At 44.5% G+C, this 18,396-nt stretch overlaps 1 protein-coding gene across 3 annotated transcripts in view; it reads right to left on the bottom strand.

Moving 5' to 3' along the window:
* CERK (ceramide kinase) overlaps positions 1 to 18,396 on the bottom strand; it is a 68,827-nt gene that overhangs the window by 25,210 nt on the left and 25,221 nt on the right. The window contains exons 2-5 of one of the 3 annotated variants that reach the window (XM_064283353.1): positions 14,058 to 14,171; positions 13,184 to 13,306; positions 3,929 to 4,054; positions 545 to 608 (exon numbers count right to left, since the gene is read on the bottom strand). In XM_064283353.1, coding sequence (XP_064139423.1) covers positions 545 to 608; positions 3,929 to 4,054; positions 13,184 to 13,306; positions 14,058 to 14,171 — 427 coding nt within the window. Of the gene's footprint in view, positions 1 to 544; positions 609 to 3,928; positions 4,055 to 12,618; positions 13,040 to 13,183; positions 13,307 to 14,057; positions 14,172 to 18,396 lie in introns of those variants that run through there. The other 2 variants (XM_064283354.1, XM_023540009.2) reach the window with 2 other exon arrangements.

The following is an 18,396-nucleotide window of genomic DNA, read 5'->3' as shown; positions in this document are numbered from 1 at the left end:
AGGCACCCCTGGGTGGACTTGAACCTACAACCTTTGGGCTATCAGCTGAGCACATTGATCATTTGCAGCATTCAGGGACTCCTAAAAATATAGAGCAATATAAACACGTATTGTGAACACAGAGCTGGTCAACAGCAGTGATGTCCAAGGAGTGAAAAATGTGTGGCTCTGGACATTTTTGCCTTTTTCATACTTTCTACAACAAGCATGTTCTACTTTTACAATTAGGGTAAAATGAAATAAAATAAAGGAAAGGGAGGTGACAACCCTAAGGACTTACTATCTATTGTTGTCCGGTGCCATCAAGTCGATTCCAACCCATAGCAACCACGTATGACAGAGCCGAACTGCCTCACAGGGTTTTCTAGGCTGTGTGATCTTTATGGGAGCAGAAACCCGGTCTTTCTCCAGTGGAGCTGCTGGGTGGGTTCAAGCCGCTGCCCTTTTGGTTAGCAGCCGACCTTTCAGTTAGCAGTCGAGCGCTTAAGCATTGTGCTGCCAGGGCTCCTTTGCCATCTGTTAGTCAGGATGAAAGTTTACTCACCCGTCATATTTATCTATGTTCATCTCGTATAAACTCTCTTTGGCATGATTAGCACGTTCAGTCACTGTGGAAAAAGTAATACCACGTCATACAGCTTATTTTCAGATCTATGAATCTTTAGTGAAAATAAAAAGCAAATAAACAGCTCTTTAAAAATAAGGTTCTAAAACATCATCAGGGGATTTCCTGTAAGAAATTCCTTCCCAGATCTTACCCTAATCCCTTTACGGGAATGGAACCCAGCTGCCATCAACGGAACACCCCCCTCTCAGGTTATATTCTGCTGAGTAAGGTCTAACACTCTCGGCATTTAACCCTGGCATTTAGTAATATTTTGCTAGAAAAAGATCATTTTTTTTTGATTTTATAATTTTTTTTCTTATCACAAAAGTTATTTTGAAAATTTTAGAATACACCAAAAAGTAAGGGAAAATCTTATAAAATTCTTAGAATGTATCAGAAAGTCGAAGAAAATGTTAGTCCATAGTCTCTATACCCACAGTTAAAAAAAAAAAAAAGTGATTTTAACCATTTTTAAGCGTACAGTTCAGTGTGCAATTCACCATCTCATGTAACCATCACCACCATTCCATTCCCAAATGTTTTCACCACGCTGAGCAGAAACTCAGTGCCGGTCAACAGTGAGTCCCCAGCCCCTGGTAACCACTAATAAACTCAGGTCTCTAAAATAATATAATAACGTTGTTGCTGTGTTGTTAGGTGCCATCGAGTCAGTCCGGACTCATAGCGACCCCAGGTACAACAAAATGAAACACTGCCCAGTCCTGCGCCATCCTCACAATCATGGTTATACTTGAGCCCATTGTTGCAGCCACTGTGTCCATCTCGTTGAAGGTCTTCCTCTTTTTCACTGACTGTCTACTCTACCAAGCATGATGTCCTTCTCCAGGGACTGGTCCCTCCTGATCACATGTCCAAAGTATGTGAGACAAAGTCTCGCCATCCTTGCCTCTAAGGAGCATCCTATCCTGGCTGTACTTCTTCCAAGACAGATTTGTTCATTTTTCTGGCAGTCCACGGTAGATTCAATATTCTTCAGCAACACCACAACTCAAAGGCATCAGTTCTTCTTCAGTCTTCCTTATTCATCGTCCAGCTTTCGCATGCACACGAGGCGACTGAAAACACCATGGCTTGGGTCAGGCGCACCTTAGTCTTCAAAGTGACATCTTTTTTTTTTTTTTTTTTAACACTTTGGTCTCTAAAAAATATAATACTACTGCTAATAAAAATATACTGCACACATAATTTTGTATACTTGTTTTCTCCATATTACATCATAATTATTTTTTGTATCAATAAAAATTCTTTTTAAAGGTCACTTTCAAGAGCTACATAATGTTCCTAAGATTCACCCCAACTTCATTTTTATGGCTCCTATTTGGGAATTTAAATTGTTTCCAATTTTTGCTAATTTAAAAAAAGTGGCAGTGGCCACTGCTGTACATTAACTTTGTGCATATCTCATTATATTCTCAGGAAAGATTTAAAAAACATGGCCTGCTGGCCCCAAATCCCCTCATTTTTAAGGCCCTTGCCACACACAGTCCAGCAGCTCTTTAATGAAGGTCACACAAAACCATCAAGACACTGAAAGGGAGGAAGACAGCCCTCTGCCACAGCTTCCGGCAACAGATGCAGGAGGACTTGCACTGAAAACTCTGGGTGGCATAAGTGACATTTTGATCTAAGATTCTGTAGAAGAATCCTGAACAAAAGGGGGAAAAAAACTGAAACAGAATTACAAATTCTCAGTGGAATCCAGACTTTCTGGTGCCAGTGAGGCTGGATGAACTCCTGAAACTACTGCCCTGAGATGATTTTTAAACCTTAAACCTCAAGCCACAACTTTTCCCAGAAGTCAGCTTTGAACCAAACAACCAAAAAAAAACCCAGCTGTCAAGTCAATCCTGACTCATAGTGACCCCACAGGACAGAGAGGAACTGCCCCATAGGGTTTCCAAGGCTGTAATCTTTACAGAAGCAGACGGCTGCATCTTTTTCCCGAAGAGCTGCTAGTGGTTTTGAACCACCAACCTTTTGGTTATAGGCCAAGCACTTAACCAGTGCACCAACAGGGACCCTGAACCAAACAATTGTTTAACCTAATTAGTAAAGTATGTCTGCCTTGACCATCGTGCTCTAAGGTTTACTGATGTGAGATCATACTGACTACAGTGTAGCGAAAGGTTAGATGAGAAGCTGAGGGGGCAGCGAGTTTACGCTAATGGTGGGGGGATAAATTTGAAATGGATAGCGAGAACAGTTTCAAAACTTGAAAAATGTAAACAATGTCACTGAATCACACATGCAGAATTTATTGAAACAGTGTATCCTTTGCTGTGTATATTTTCACACACAAAAAAGCAGTATCACACTATGTTTCTTTAAATTTCACTTGCTGGTGAAATTATTTCTGAGATTCAGTTCCTGTCCATGGCCTTTGACCTTTTATCTTCTTCGTGTTTTCTTGACTGCTTTATATGCTAAGAATATTTACCTTTGGCTAGAAGAGACTATATTGTTTATTTTGTAGTCTTCCTATTCTTGTAAGCAAGAAAAAAAATACATTCTGTTTTGTTTAAAACAATCTTATAAGATAAAAATCTCCCCTAGTGACTACCTTTGAATCACCTCAAATTTACTTCTACACATTATTTTAAGAAGTTATAATTTGCAAGCGGCCATTCAAAGTACAGCAATTGGTCTCCATTCACCTGGAGCAAGAGAGGAAGAAGGAGAGTCAGGAATAGGAGGAGGAAATGGAATGTGTAGCTAATTGCCTCCATGAACAACTGCGTCCTTTGTCATGAGACCAGAAGGACTGGATGGTGCCCAGCGACCATTACTGAATGTCTATAGTAAAATCCTAATCAAAAGGGGGAAAATGCAGCAAAGAATTTCAAATTCTTATGGACTCCAGACTTTTTAGAGCCATGGAGGTTGGATAAATCCCCAAAACTATTGCCCTACCATAATCTTTAAACCTTAAACAAAAAATATGACCTGAATTCTTCTTAAAACCAAACAATAGTTTGGCTTAGCTAGTAAAGAATGTCTGCCTTGAGCATTGTGCTCTTTTAAGATCTATCTATATGGAATAAAACTGACAATGGCAACTAGAAAGATTAGGTAGGAGATTTAGAGGGCAGTTTCTTTTTTTAGTTTATGCTAATGGGGAAGAACAACTCAAAAAAGGAGGGTGAGAATGGCTGCACAACTCGAAGACTGTGATCAATGTCACTGAATTGTACGTGTAGGAACTGTTGAACTGGTGTCTGTTCTTCAATGTATATTCTCAATAACAACAAAAATAAAATAAATTATATATATATATATATATAAAAAGAAGCTATACCTTACCGATTACCTCAGTGTTGATGGAGGCTAAAGCAAATAACGGAGCCACCTTCTTCTCATAGATCCTCTTGCCTTGTCCTTTTCCTCCAAAGGGATTGATAAACACCAGTAAGTGCTTTGGTCTACATGCTACCAAAATAATAATAATAATTAATTAAAAAATAAATCACAACGAATGTAACAAATTATCAAAATTAAGACTGTGTTAACCGAACAAAATCAAACCATGATGGTTTTAGAATTCTGCTTTGTATTACCTGATAAAAGGTATTTTTAAATCTTAAAGAAGAGCTATAAAAAGCCTCCTAATTTATGAAAAGCAAAACAAACAAACAAAAAAAGCAGGCTACCAGGATATGCAAGGTCCCTGGGTATTGCAAACAGTTGGCTCTTGGCTACTGACCTAAAGGTTGTCAGTTCGAACCCACCCAGCAGCACCATGGAAGAGAGGCCTGGTGATCTGTTTCTGTTAAGACCCTATGGAGCAGTTCTACTCTGTGACACATAGGGTGGCCATGTGTTTTGCACAGCCACTAGAGGCAATGAGAGCCCCAAGGATGCTGAGTTCTGCTGAGGACAGACTCACTCGCTGCTTATGAAGGAGCCCGTGAGACATGAGTTCTGCAAGGCAGCAGCTTCCTTCTCTGCCATGTGGAGGAAAGCAAGCTTGTAGAGAACAAGGAGAGGGAAGCAGATGCACAGAAAGGGGCATTCAGATGGACAGACAGGCAGACTTAGTTACAGAAAGAAGCTTTGGAATGGAGATGGACAGACAGACAGAAAGACAGAAACCAAATGGATTCCAGTCCCTGGTTACAGCCCTCTCAGGAGGCCCAGCTAAACTCCTGCGCTGGAGTTTCAAGTTGTTGTTGTTGTTGGGTGTCACTGAGGTGGTTCCGATTCATAGCGACCCCATGTGACAGAGCAGAACTGCCCCATACAGTTTCCTAGGCTGTAATCTTTACAGGAGCAGATCGCCCGGTCTGTCTCCCGGGGAGCCGCTGGGTGGGTCTGAACCACCGACCTTTCGGTTAGCAGCCAAGCACTTAACTACTGTGCCACCAGGACTCCTTGGGGTCTCATGAGTCTTTGCTATTTTCTTATAATAACTTCCATATTTCTGTTTTGGTCAATTCAAGTAGATTCTCTTACTTAAAATGAAACTTAAACTCACACATCAATAAAAATAGCAAAAAGGTATTAACCCAACAGAACTGAAAACTTGTCCACACAAAAACCTGTGCACAAATGTTGATAGCAGCACTATTCCTGACAGCCAAGAAGCGGAAACAACTCATATACCTACCACCGGATGAACGGATGAACAAAATGTGGTCTATCCATAAAAGGGACTAAAGTCCTGATATAATACATGCTACCATATCGACGAGCCTTGAAAACATGACGCTGAATGAAAGAAGCTAGCCACAAAAGGGCCCATATTGTATCATTCCGTTTATAGGAAATACACAGAATCCGTACTGAAGAAAGAAATACTGCAAAATATTAACAGCTGCAGGATCTAGGTGGTGGGTCTATGAATGCTTACGGTACAATTCTTTCAGTTTTCCTGTATCTTTGGAAATGTTCATAATAAAATATATTAGGAGGAAATATGCAATGGTGAGAAATAGGCCAAGGCAAAAGTTGAGTCTTTAAAAAATCATAGAAATTGATAAATCCCAATAAAACTGGTAAAGAAAAAGGGAGAAAAGGCAAATGACCAATACCAGGAATAAGAAAAGGGTGTCACTCTCTGGAGTGATCTATAAATATCACAAAGAAAATAAAAGGATCCATTGACGAATATATGCCAATAATTTTACAAATTCGGACAAATTCCTCAAAAAACTCAATTTACTGAAGCTGAGAGAAGAGTTAGAAAATCAGAATAATCTGATATCTAATAAAGAAATGGGAACCATTACCAAAAACCTTCCCACAAAGAAAGTCCAGGCCCAGATGGCTTCACCAGTGAAGTCTTCCAAACTTTTAAGGGCAAAAATAGCCCCAATGTTATATGAACTTTTCCAGAGAACAGAAAAAAGGAAAGGAGGGGAGGGGAGAGGAGGGGAAGAGAGGGATGTGGAGGGAGGGAGGGAGGGAGGGAGGGAGGGAGGGAGGGAGGGAGGGAGGGAGGGAGGGAGGGAGGAAGTAGACAGACTTCTCAACTTCTCAGTGAGACCACTGCAACCTTGACAACAAACCCAGCTGTCTTAATCGTCTAGTGCTCCTGTAACAGAAATACCCAAGTGGATGACTTTAACAAAGAGAAATTTATTCTCTCACAGTCTAATAGGTTACAAGTCCAAATTCAGGGCGTCAGCTCCAGGAGAAGACTTTCTGTGTCCACTCCGCAGGAAGGTCCTTGTCATCAATCTTTCTCTGGTCTAGGTGCTTCTCCACGCAGGAACTCCAGGTCCAGTAGACTGGCTGTGCTCCTGGCACTGCTTTCTTGGTGCTATCAGGCCCCCATGTCTCTCTGCTCGCTTCTCTATCTCAAAAGAGTTTGGCTCAAGGCACAATCTAATCTTGTAGATCTCATCAACATAACTGCCGCCGATCCCATCTCATCAACAACAATAGAGATAGGATTTAGAACACATAGGAAAATCACATCAGATGACAAAATGGTGGATAATCACAATACTGGGAAACATGGCCTAGCCAAGCTGACATATATTTTGAGGGGACACAATTCAATCCAGGACACCAGCCAAGGACATTATCAGAAAGGAAACTTAGAGCCCCACTGCTACCCTTAGGTGCAAAAATCCTAAACGAGACGTGGGTAAGTCAAATGCAGCAATATATATAAAGGGTGACATAGCACGGCCAGGTGGGCTTACTCCAGGAATGCAAAGGGCTTAAACAACCAGAAATCAATGTGATTCATCAGCCCATTAGCCCAAGAAGAAGACAATCACTTGATCGTCCTAATAGATGCAGAAAAAGCATTTGTCAAATTCAACACCCATTCATGATAAAAACTCTCAGCAAACTGGGATTAGAAGGGAACTTCCATAATACGATAAAAAATAATCGATTTCAAAAAAGCCTAAGCAAGCAAGTCTTAATGATGAAATAATGAAAACATCCCCCCAGAGGCCAGGAATGAGACACAGGGGCCTGCTGTCTCTGCTGCAGTGGGGGTCCAAACCAGGGCAACAACCCGAGGAAAAGAAGCAAAAGGCATCAGAATCGGAACGGGAAAAATGTAACTGTCATTATTCACAGATGACATGATTGTGCTTCTAGAAAATCTAAAAGAATCATCAAACTATTAAAATTAATGAGTGACTTTGGGAAGGTCACTGGAAACAAGGTGAATATACAAAATTCAACTGTTCTTATGTACACAAGCAATAAGCAAATAAAAAACAAAATAGTGACACTACAGCCTGGCGGGGACAGGACAGTCTTTTCAATAAATGACACTGGGCCAATCGGATGTCTATATTTTTATAAAATGAACCTTGTCTACTTACCTCACACCACCACACAAAAATCAATCCCAAATAGTTTATAGATCTCAATGTGAAAGGTAAAACAAGAAGGCTTTGAGAAGAAAACATAGGAGGACCGCTTCATGACCTTGAAGTAGACAAAGGTGTCTTAAGTAGGACACGGTCTAACCATAAAGTAAAAAAAAAAAAAAACTAAGATAAAAGGGGCTATATACTAAAATTAAGAACCTCTTTTCATCAAAAGACACCAATAAGAGAGTGAAAAAGGGCAAGCCACATAACGGGAGAAGGCATCTGTGATTCATAAATCCCACAAAAGATTCAGACCCACATACGCATAGTCCCCCACCCAGCAACCCCATTCCTAGGTACACGCCCCAGAGAAACGCAAACATGTGCTCACCAGACGACATGTATAGCAGGATTATTCACAATAACCCAAAGCAGGAAGCTATGGAGATGGCCACCAACAGTACAATGATGTATAAATGGTCGTATAGTCACACCATGGAATACGGAATTCTGCACAGCCCTGAGCGTGAACAACCTCCAACCACACATCGTTCTGGTCTACACATGGATAAATTTCACAGACAGAATGTTGACCAAAAAAAGCCAGACACAAAAGAATTCATACTGTGTGATTCTATTCACACAGATTACAAAAACTAGTCTAGTTGTTAGGAGTTGGGGTAGTAGATCCCCTTGAAGGGGCAGTGACTGCAGGGGGCAGAAGGGGGACTTCTGGGGGCTGACCATGTTTCTTGATCTGGGTGCTGGCTACATGAGCAAGTTCAGCTGGTGAAAATTCATCTAGCTGTGTACTCAGGATATGAAGCACTTTTCTGCATCTATGTTACACTTCAATAAAACATTAAGACAGAGAACACAAAGAGAGGTTAAAACTGCAGAGTAGCTGAAGGACTAGAATCATGTATTCAGATACAAGCAGACTATATCACCACCCCCGTCTGTCGCTTCGTCATACTGTGGTGATTTTATGTTGCTGTGATGCTGGAAGCTACACCATGGTATTTCAAATATCAGCAGGGTCACCCGTAGTGGACGGGTTTCAGCAGAGCTCCCAGACCAAGACAAAGAAAGCGTGGTGATCTACTTCCAAAACTTAGCCAGTGAAAACCCTACGGACCACAGCAGAACGCTATCTGACATAGTGGTGGAAGATCAGCCCCCTAGGCTGGAAGGTGCTCAAAACACAGTTGCCACAATAATGGGCTTCGGCACACCAACGATGGTGAACATGGCTCAGGAGTGGCAGCATTTTGTTCTGTTGTTCATGGGGCCACCATGACTTGGGGCTGACTCAATGGCAACTAACAAAGACTATATAAAATATACAACTGTATGGGCTGTTCCACAAATCACAGAGAAAAATAATAAATCCACGTTACTCAAGGGGAGGCAGTGTTAAGAGGGCGTTCTCTTCCAGTCCCCACCTACAGTGTCACGCCTTGAATGGAAAGACTCAAAGTCTAATGAAAGCAAACAGATAAGACAGGACGGAAGGGAAAGGAGAGCGAGCACAGATGGGGAGGAGGTGTCCAGAGACCAAGGAGGAGAAGGCCAAGAAACAGAAGGGAATTTTCTGAGCCGAATGCTACAGAAACGCTGAAGGACAAGAGTTGGCACAGAGCTCGCGAGGTTTGAAATGTGAGGAGAGGTCAACACGAACTTGTAATGAGGACTGCGCCCCACAGGATAAGACAGCAAAAGGCAGAAACCAGGTCCTGCTGCTCAGACGACAATCTAAAGATGCGCTTCTTCAAGCAAGGGAGCTTTTCCGAAGCTGACGCACCTCGTCAGGGTCTGCCCTTGACAAGTTTGTTTCCTTGCAGGGAAATACCACTTTCTTAATTGAGATACCAAATGAATCCAAAAAGACATAAAACTAACCTAAAATGCATGCTGTTCCTAATTCTGTGGTGGAAGTCTGTACCTGAATTGTCAGGACTGTGTATTAAGATTATAACCAAACAACTTGAAATGGTTCTGTACATACAGAATGAATTAACATCTACCATGATTTTAACAATGGCGGACTGCCTCGCGGCAATTGCTAACTAATTCTTTAGGCTCCTACTACATCTCAGATGTAAGGGACACATCCCAGATGTTTAACACGAACATTCCTGCACTTGTTGTTAGGTGCTGTCGAGTCAGTTTTGACTCACACTGATTCTATGTACAACAGAAGGAAACATTGCCCGGTCCTATGCCATCCTCATAATCATTGTCATACCTGAGCCCGTTGTTGCAGCCACTGTGTCAGTTCATCCTGTTGAGGGTCTTCTTCTTCTTCGCTGACCCTCTACTTTACCAAGCATGATGTCCTCCTCCAGAGACTGATCCTGACTGACAACAGGTCCAAAGTATGTGAGATGCCGTCTCCCCATCCTTCCTTCTAAGGAGCATTCTGGTTGTATTTCTTCCAAGACAGACTTGTTTGTTCTTCTGGCAGTCCCTGGTATATTCAATATTCTTCACCAACACCACAATTCAGTCTTCCTTATTCATCGTACAGCTTTCGCATACATATGAGGCGATTGGAAACACCATGGCTTGGGTCAGGTGCACCTTAGTCTTCAAGGTGACATCTTTGCTTTTTAACACTTTAAAGAGGTCTTTTGCGGCAGATTTGCCCAATGCAATGCATCTTTTGATTTCTTGACTGCTGCTTCCATGGGTGTTGATTGTGGATCCAAGTAAAAGGAAATGCTTCACAACGTCAATCTTTTCTCCATTTATCGTGACATTGTTTATTGGCCCAGTTGTGAGGATTTTTGTTTTCTTGATGTTGAGGTGTAATCCATAGTGAAGAATGTGGTCGTTGATCTTCATCAGTGTTTCAAGTCCTCTTCACTTTCAGCAAGCAAGGTTGTGCAATCTCCATAATGTAGGTTGTTAATGAGTCTTCCTCCAACCCTGATGCCCTATTCTTCTTCATACAGTCCAGCTTCTTGGATTATTTGTTCAGCATACAGATTGAATTAGTATGGTGAAAGGATACGACCCTGATGCACACCTTTCCTGACTTCAAACAATGCAGTATCCCCTTGTTCTGTTTGAACGACTGCCTCTTGATCTATGTACAGGTTCTTCATGAGCACAATCAAGTGTTCTGGAATTTCCATTCTTGGAAATATTATCCATAATTTGTTATGATCCACATAGTCAAATGTCTTTGCATAGTCAATAAAACAGAGGTAAACACGTTTCTTGTATTCTCTGCTTTTAGCCAGGAATTTTGCCCATAGAACCCTTCGATATTGCAATTCAAGGCTTCAGTTCCTTCAGCTTGAGAAATGCTGAGTGTAGTCTTCCCTTTTGGTTTTCCAATTCCAGGTCTTTGCACATTTCATTATAGTACTTTGTCTTCTTGAGCCCCCCTTTGAAATCTTCTGTTCAGCTCTTCTATTTCATCATTTCTTCCATTCACTTTAGCTAATCTACGTTCAAGAGCAAGTTTCAGAGTCTCTTCTGACATCTATTTTGGTCTTTTCTTTCTTTCCTGTCTTTTTAATGACCTTTTGCTTTCTTCATGTATGATGTCCTTGATGTCATTCCGTAACCCATCCGGTCTTCGGTCATTAGTGTTCAATGCATCAAATCTATTCTTTTTTTTAATTGTGCTTTAAGTGAAAGTTTACAAATCAAGTCAATCTCTCATACAAAAACTTACATACGCCTTGCTAGTTGCTCTCCCCCTAATGAGACAGCACACTCCTCCTCTCCACCCTGTATTTCCTGTGTCCATTCAGCCAGCTTCTGACCCCCTCTGCCCTCTCATCTCCCCTCCAGACAGGAGCTGCCCACATAGTCTCATGGGCCTACTTGAGCCAAGAAACTCACCCCTCACCAGTACCATTTTCTATCTTATAGTCCAGTCCAATCCCAGTCTGAAGAGTTGGCTTTGGGAATGGTTCCAGTCTTGGGCTAACAAGAGATACGGGGACCATGACCTCTGGGGTCCTTCCAGTCTCAGTCAGACCATTAATCAAATCTATTCTTCAGATGGTGTCTAAATTCAGGTGGGATATAGTCAAACTTGTACTTCGGCTCTCGTAGAATTGTTTTACTTTTCTTCAGCTTCAACTTGAATTTGCATATGTGCGAATGATGGACTGATGTGTAGTTGGCCCCTGGCCTGGCTCTGATTGATGATATTGAGCTTTTCCATCATCTCTTTCCTCAGATGTAGCTCATTTGGCTCCTGTGTATTCCATTTGGCACAGTCAGTATGTACAGTTGCTGCTTACATTGTTGAAAAAAGGTATTTCCAATGAAGAAGTCGTTGGTCTTGCAAGACTCTTATCATGCGATCTCTAGCATTGTTTCCATCATCAAGACCATATTTTTCAACTACTGATCCTTCATCTTTGTTGCCAATCACCAGTAATTATCGATGCATCCTCATTGCATGTTCGATCAATTTCAGACCGCAGAAGTTGGCAAAAATCTTTAATTTCTTCATCTTTGGCATCAGTGGTTGGTGCATAAACTTGAATACTAGTTGTATTAACTGGTCTTCCTTGTAGGTGTATGGATATTATCCTATCACTGACAGCGTGTACTTCAGGATAGATCTTGAAATGCACTTTTTAACAATGAATGTGACGCCGTCCCTCTTCAATTTGTCATTCCCGGCACAGTAGACCATAAGATTGTCTGATTAAAAATGTCCAATACCAGTCCGTTTCAGCTCATGAATGCCTAGGATATCTACATTCAAGAGTTCCATTTCATTTTTGACAACTTCCAATTTTCCTAGATTCTACATTCCACGTTCTGATTATTAGCAGATGTTCTGTAGCTGTTTCTTCTCATTTTGAGATACGCCACAGCAGTAAATGAAGGTTTTGAAAGCTTGACTCCATCCACGCCACTAAGGTCGACTTTACTTGGAGAAGGCAGCTCTTCTCCAGTTGTCTCTTGAGTGCCTTCTCATCTGAGGGACTCATCTTCCTGCACTAGATCAGACAATGTTCTTCTGCTATTCATAAGGTTTTCACTGGCCAATTTTTTAGAAGTCGATCAACAGGTCCTTCTTGCTAGTCTCCTAGTCTGGAAGCTCCACGGAAACGTGTCCACCATGGGTGACCCTGCTGGTATTTGAAATATTGGCAGCATAGCTTCCAGTATCACAGCAACATGCAAGCCACCACGGTACGATAGACTGACAGACAAGTGGTGGTTTCCTCCTCTTACCTGGTTTAATGCTCACAATCACCTTGATGGTAGGTATTACCATCCTCATTTCCAGTAGAAAAAATCGATGCCCAGAAGGTTAAGTGACCTGCCCTAGGTCTCCCGGGGAGTAAGGGGTGGAACTGGGACTCAATTCCAGTGTCTCGACTCTGGAAACGCGTGCTCTTTCCAGCACACTATGCTGGCCCCCTAATTAAAAAAACAAACAAAAAACAGTTGCCGTCGGGCTGACTCCATCTCATGGTGACCGTGTGTGGCAGAGTAGAACTGTATGCGTCATAGGGTTTCCAATAGCTGGTTTTTCAGAGGTAGATCACCAGGCCTTTCTTCTGAGGCGCCTCTATGTGGACTTGAACCTCCAACCTTTTGGTTAGCTGCCGAGTGTGCTAATGGTTTACACTACCTAGGGACTTTGGCCCTCTAAAAAAAAAAAAAAAGTCAAACTTATCAAATTCACCCTAGTTAGAACAGGTTTTATAAGGAAAGGAGAAGGGATGTACAGAGACCTCTGAAGTACACATAAGCTTGGTTCTGTATTTCCACAAATGCATAAACACATACGTACTCAGCTCCTCAAGCAGCTCTCTGAGCGTCTGCAGCCACAGGTTACACAGCTGCTCTTCGGTACACCAGAAAGTCACCTGGGCCCGCTTCCAGCGGTGACGCCGAGCTCGCTTCACGCAGTGCACTGTGCAGAGACAAAGGCACCTGTGAGCACAAAGTCGCAGTGCACTGTGCAGAGACAAAGGCACTCGTGGGCACAAAGTCGCAGTGCACTGTGCAGAGACAAAGGTACCTGTGAGCACAAAGTCGCAGTGCACTGTGCAGAGACAAAGGCACCTGTGAGCACGAAGTCGCAGTGCACTGTGCAGAGACAAAGGCACTCGTGGGCACAAAGTCGCAGCCTCTCTGGCAGAGCCGCACGTGAGCTTGCTTCAAATGCATGCTCATTTTCGGTACATGACTCAACATTTCCCAGCAGTTCTCTTTTCTGCCAACTAGCTAGTAACTTTCAACGTGTATTAGAAAAAAAGATTCTAGTTCTCATTTCTTTTAACCCACTTAAAAAAAAAAAATAAATAAAAAACAAAAAAACAGACGATCAACAACCAAAACATTCACTAAAAGCAGATCTTGGGAAAGCTGATATTAGAAAGTTTCCAATAAAGATAAGTCAAGAAAATGACAAGCTTGTTTAAGGAGTCCTGGTGGCACCATGGTTAAAGTGCTCAGCTGCTAACCAACATGTTGGTGGTTCAAACATGCCAGCCACTCCATGGGAGAAAGTCTGCTTCCATATAAATTACAGCCTTCGAAACCCTATGCGGCAGCTCTGCTCTGTCCTGTAGGGTCGCTATGAGTCAGGACTGAGTTCCCTCCCCTGTAATCTGTGTGGAATTAATGAAGAACTGTGGAAGAAGGTATTGAGGATTTGTCACCTGTAAACGCATGAGGCTTCTCCATTTTCTGCCATTTTCCACTGGTGTAGTGTTTCCCGTTAACATCTGCTTCTTCCACGGTGATGATCTCGGAAACAGGCACAGAGCAGACATCTGTAAAGACAGCACACTCTTACATCTAACGAATTCATCAGTGAGGTCCAGCTCATGTCCAGAATCCAACTCCACAATGCTGGCAATATGGTGTTATTCTCATTAAGAAAACCACAAGTAAAAAGTAAGGTCGTACGCCATTTTTTAAATTCAGAGCTGGGGAAATACTGGAAACTCAAATGTGATTGGAAACGGGGTGTTTTATCCAACAGAGTCACCAAATGCACGCTGTGGCCTGTCAAGCAATGTGTTCACCCATTCAATCAGCATGTGCTGAGGGGAGCTACAGCACTGAATTGGGGAAGCATGTACGAAACACGGTCATTGTCCTCAGGACGATGCTTGGCTCAGAAACGCAATTGGAAAATGACCCGTAACATGATTTTAGTACAACACAGACAGTGGCACCTCAGAGGTCTACAAGGGGCACAGTACCACAAGGGAGGCAAGACTGGAGGTGACAGCCACATCACCAAGAAGACCAGGAGTAAGGACTGGGGCCCCAGCACAGGGGATGACCTGAACATAGCGCAGTGTCAGGGTCTGCGGAAGCCAGCTTGTCCTGCTGCAGGGACAGCCAGGACGCAGGGACAGCCAGGGCCACTGAGTGCATGAATGAGAGACGGTCAGGGCCGAGCCAAAGGAGAGACAGGGAGAGGAGGGTTCCCGGAAAGACCACGTTGAGTTTGACTGGATGCCAGAGAAGAAGGGGAGATGTGGATGGGCTGACTAGATGACAGTTGCGGGTACTCTCTGGCCCTGGAAACCCAACAAGAGGCAGGTCTGACCCAAGCTCACTGAGCCACTTTGGGTGGGCAGGTGCAATTACAGGACCGCAGATCCAAAGGAATTTCTGAGCTGGGAACATGGCTACAGGAGTCACAGGGTGACGACTGTAACTGATAGGACCATGGCTATGGAAGACACAGGGTGACAGCTGTAACTGATGGGACCATGACTACAGGAGTCACAGGGTGACGGCTGTAACTGAGGCCGCGGGTCTGAGAGGTGCCACCCGGGAGGGTGTACCCACTGAGAAGCAGAGGAAGACAGAGGCACCAGGGTGAACAGGCTCCCTCCATAGGCCAAATTGTAAACTGTTGACGGGAACCTCAAGCTTGGTGGTTAGCATCTTATGTTGGCTCTAAGGCCTGCAGCACAGCTGAAATACTGTATCTCTGCAATCACTAAATGGAAAAAGTTCCATCAGTCGGGAGGGGCTGCTCGAGGGCCCCCCACCCTCAAGCTGTTCTGACGTGGGGTCTGTGAGGCCAAGTGGGGCAGGGCCCATGGACCCCAGATCAGCCCTCGCTGTTCTGCCCAGGGAGGACAATACTACACCCTGCCCGGGCTCCTGCCCCATCCTCTGCCTCTTCCTCCTTGCTGCTGCCAAGCTTCTAGAAGGCAAATTTCCACCCAGCTCCCACGTGGCCAGCTCCTGCCAAGGGGCACGTGCCCACCTACAGCATGGGGGCCCCAGCCCGGGCTGTCGGTCCCTCACCTGTCAGCGCCTCACCGTTCAACTCATCCGTCAGCACCTGTGAGCACAGCTGTGCTGGCTGGCAGGGCGTCCTGTGACACCCACACCCCAGAACACGGACACAGCATCCTGCCTTCAGTGTGCGACCAAGAGCCTGTACTGACACCCCCTCCCCTTTGCTGCCATGCTTGCCTTGCCCTCTGCAGCACCCCCCAGGGCCTGTGTCACTGGTGGCCTGCGCCCTCCCCCGACCCCCACACTCAGGCTTCCACACTGGGTGGCATTCTGCTCGAACCCTGCTCTGAATAAGAGGGTGGGCCAACGGCTGCCCAGGCCCTTCTCATGCAGGCTGTCCCCGGATTTTAGGGGCTGATTGGGGAGCATCCTTTACAACTGCGCTCTGAACTCAGAACAGTGAGGAAAGTGGATTTCTCAAGAGAACAAAGGGCATTTTGAGGACAAAACATAAATATAATCAGTTTTCACTCTCTTCAAGCATTAAATATTTTCTCCTACAGCATTAAATGTCATTTAAGGTAATTTTCTACTTCTTAAAAGGTATCCGGGATTTGCAGATGTGAACAACCCCTATTTCCCCGAAGAGGACAGTGCACCCCGACATTCACCATGACCTCACTGCAGCACACAGCCTGAGTCGGGTGCCCTCACCTGTCGTCCCTCTGCCCAGGTAATGCTGGAGGGAAGTGCAGGGAACAGATGACGAGCATTGCTTAAGCACCTACTGCATGCCTCTGTAGTGTGACAGATGTCTCTATAACTTTATTTCAGCCCCAAATGTGCACATCTGGGAACTGCTTCCCAGGTCCCCTACCCAGCCCCTATTAATTCTCAACGATTTTTTTTCTTCTAAAGAAAGTGTCTTCTAACGCCACAATGTATCTAACCCATTGCTGTCAAGTCCATTCTGACTATTAGCAACTCTTTAGGACAGAGTGGAACTGCCCCACAGGGTTTCCAAGGATGGCTGGTGGATTTGAACTGCTGACCTTTTGGTCATCAGCAACAGCTCTTAACCACTGCGCCACCAGGGCTCTGCAGTGCAGCTAGTTACCTTTAACAGGTCTCTCCACCATCCACCTGTCAGTTTGTCCTACTGTGGTGGCTTGCATGTTGCTGTGATGTTGGAAGCTATGCCACTGGTAATTTCAACGCCAGCAGGGTCACCCACAGTGGGCGGGTTTCAGCGGAGCTTCTAGACTAAGACACTAGGAAGCAAGGCCTGGAGAGCTACGTGAAAACTAGCCAATGACAACCCTACGGCACACAACAGGACACTGTCCTACATAGAGCTGGAAGATGAACCCCCGGGTTGGAAGGCACTCAAATACACAGTGGCCGAAGATGGCGCAGGACCAGGCAACGTTTCATTCTGTTTTATGTGTGTCAGAGCCGACTTGATGGCAACTAACAACAGATCTTTAAACTCAACAGAAATGGGAAATCGGTCCTAGAGTATGGCGTTCCGATAGGACCATTCAGGACGTACCGAGGAGGCACGGCCTCCACGCTCCAGGAGGAGGCCGACGGCAGGTGGATGAAGGTGTAAGAGTGGTGAGGCCACGTGACCGCCACCCATTCCGCTCACCAGCTGAAGGGGAAGCAGGTGTCATGCAGGGATGCGGCGAAAAGTGTGGATTTTCTGTGAAGTCTCTAGATTTTAGAGTGTTGGCTACAAATCAAAAACAAAAAAAAACTCACCGCGCAAGTCAGATAAAAAGTATCAGTGTGAGGGCCACCGTCCACTGCCTCTAGGGGGAGGAAGTGCTGTTGTAAGGTGCCGTGCGACTCTCTGTAGTCCTCCTGACCACGTGGATCACAGGTGAAATCTCACTCAGCACCCTCACCACGTTTTTTAGCCTGGCCCAAGACGCCAAAAGTGAAATCAGATTTCTATCATTGAAAACAAACTAACGTAGCTCCGTATCAACTTTTTAAGTGTTATATAAGGCTCCAGAGCTTCCCCAGCCCAAGGTTATTTGTCCAAATGCGGCATAGCAAGACCTGTTGGCCTCACCATCAACAGCAGACACCATGTGTAAGAAAAACATTGCTTCTACTAACGATCTATTTGAATAAGGAAATTTTCACTTGCCACCATTTCTGCTTCAGCGTTTATTTTAACAACAAAGTTTCAAATAAAACTCTAAGCATATCCTAGCTATGATGGGCTCACGCAGGCCAAATGATCACGGAGATGGTGCAGGACCCAGCAACATCTTGTTCTGTTGTATATGAGGTCACCACGAGTCAGGGCTGACTTGACAGCAATAACGACACAGCCCAGTGAGCCCCCCAAAATCCATGATGGTCAGATGAGGCCCTTGACCACTATGATCTGCTGTTATGTGAACCACTAAGTGTGGTCTCTGCGCCTTGCCTGCACGCCCATGTGTGCCTTCTTCATTCTAGGGACATATCTTGGGTGAAAGTAGCCATTCCAGGTGAAACCCACCCCATAGGTTCTTCCGTGCCCCAATCCAGCCTGGCAGGCACCTGGGTGTGCTGGGCGAGCCCACTGGCTATGAGCCTGGTACCACGCGGGCCCAGGGCTGCCTGTGGACCAACCTTCCTCTACCATCCTCTTCCTGGTGCAGAGGCAAAGCCAGGCTGAGTTCTCCATCTCTCTTCATTCCAGCCAAAACCACAGCACTTACCATTTAAGGGAACGGCTAAGTGTGAACCCGGGGGCAAGCCTGCTGAGGCTAAAACCCAGCTCTGGCCCTT

Source organism: Loxodonta africana, chromosome 4 (assembly GCF_030014295.1).
Source record: "Loxodonta africana isolate mLoxAfr1 chromosome 4, mLoxAfr1.hap2, whole genome shotgun sequence".
Lineage (NCBI taxonomy): Eukaryota > Metazoa > Chordata > Mammalia > Proboscidea > Elephantidae > Loxodonta > Loxodonta africana.
This window is presented reverse-complemented; position numbering and strand designations above follow the sequence as displayed.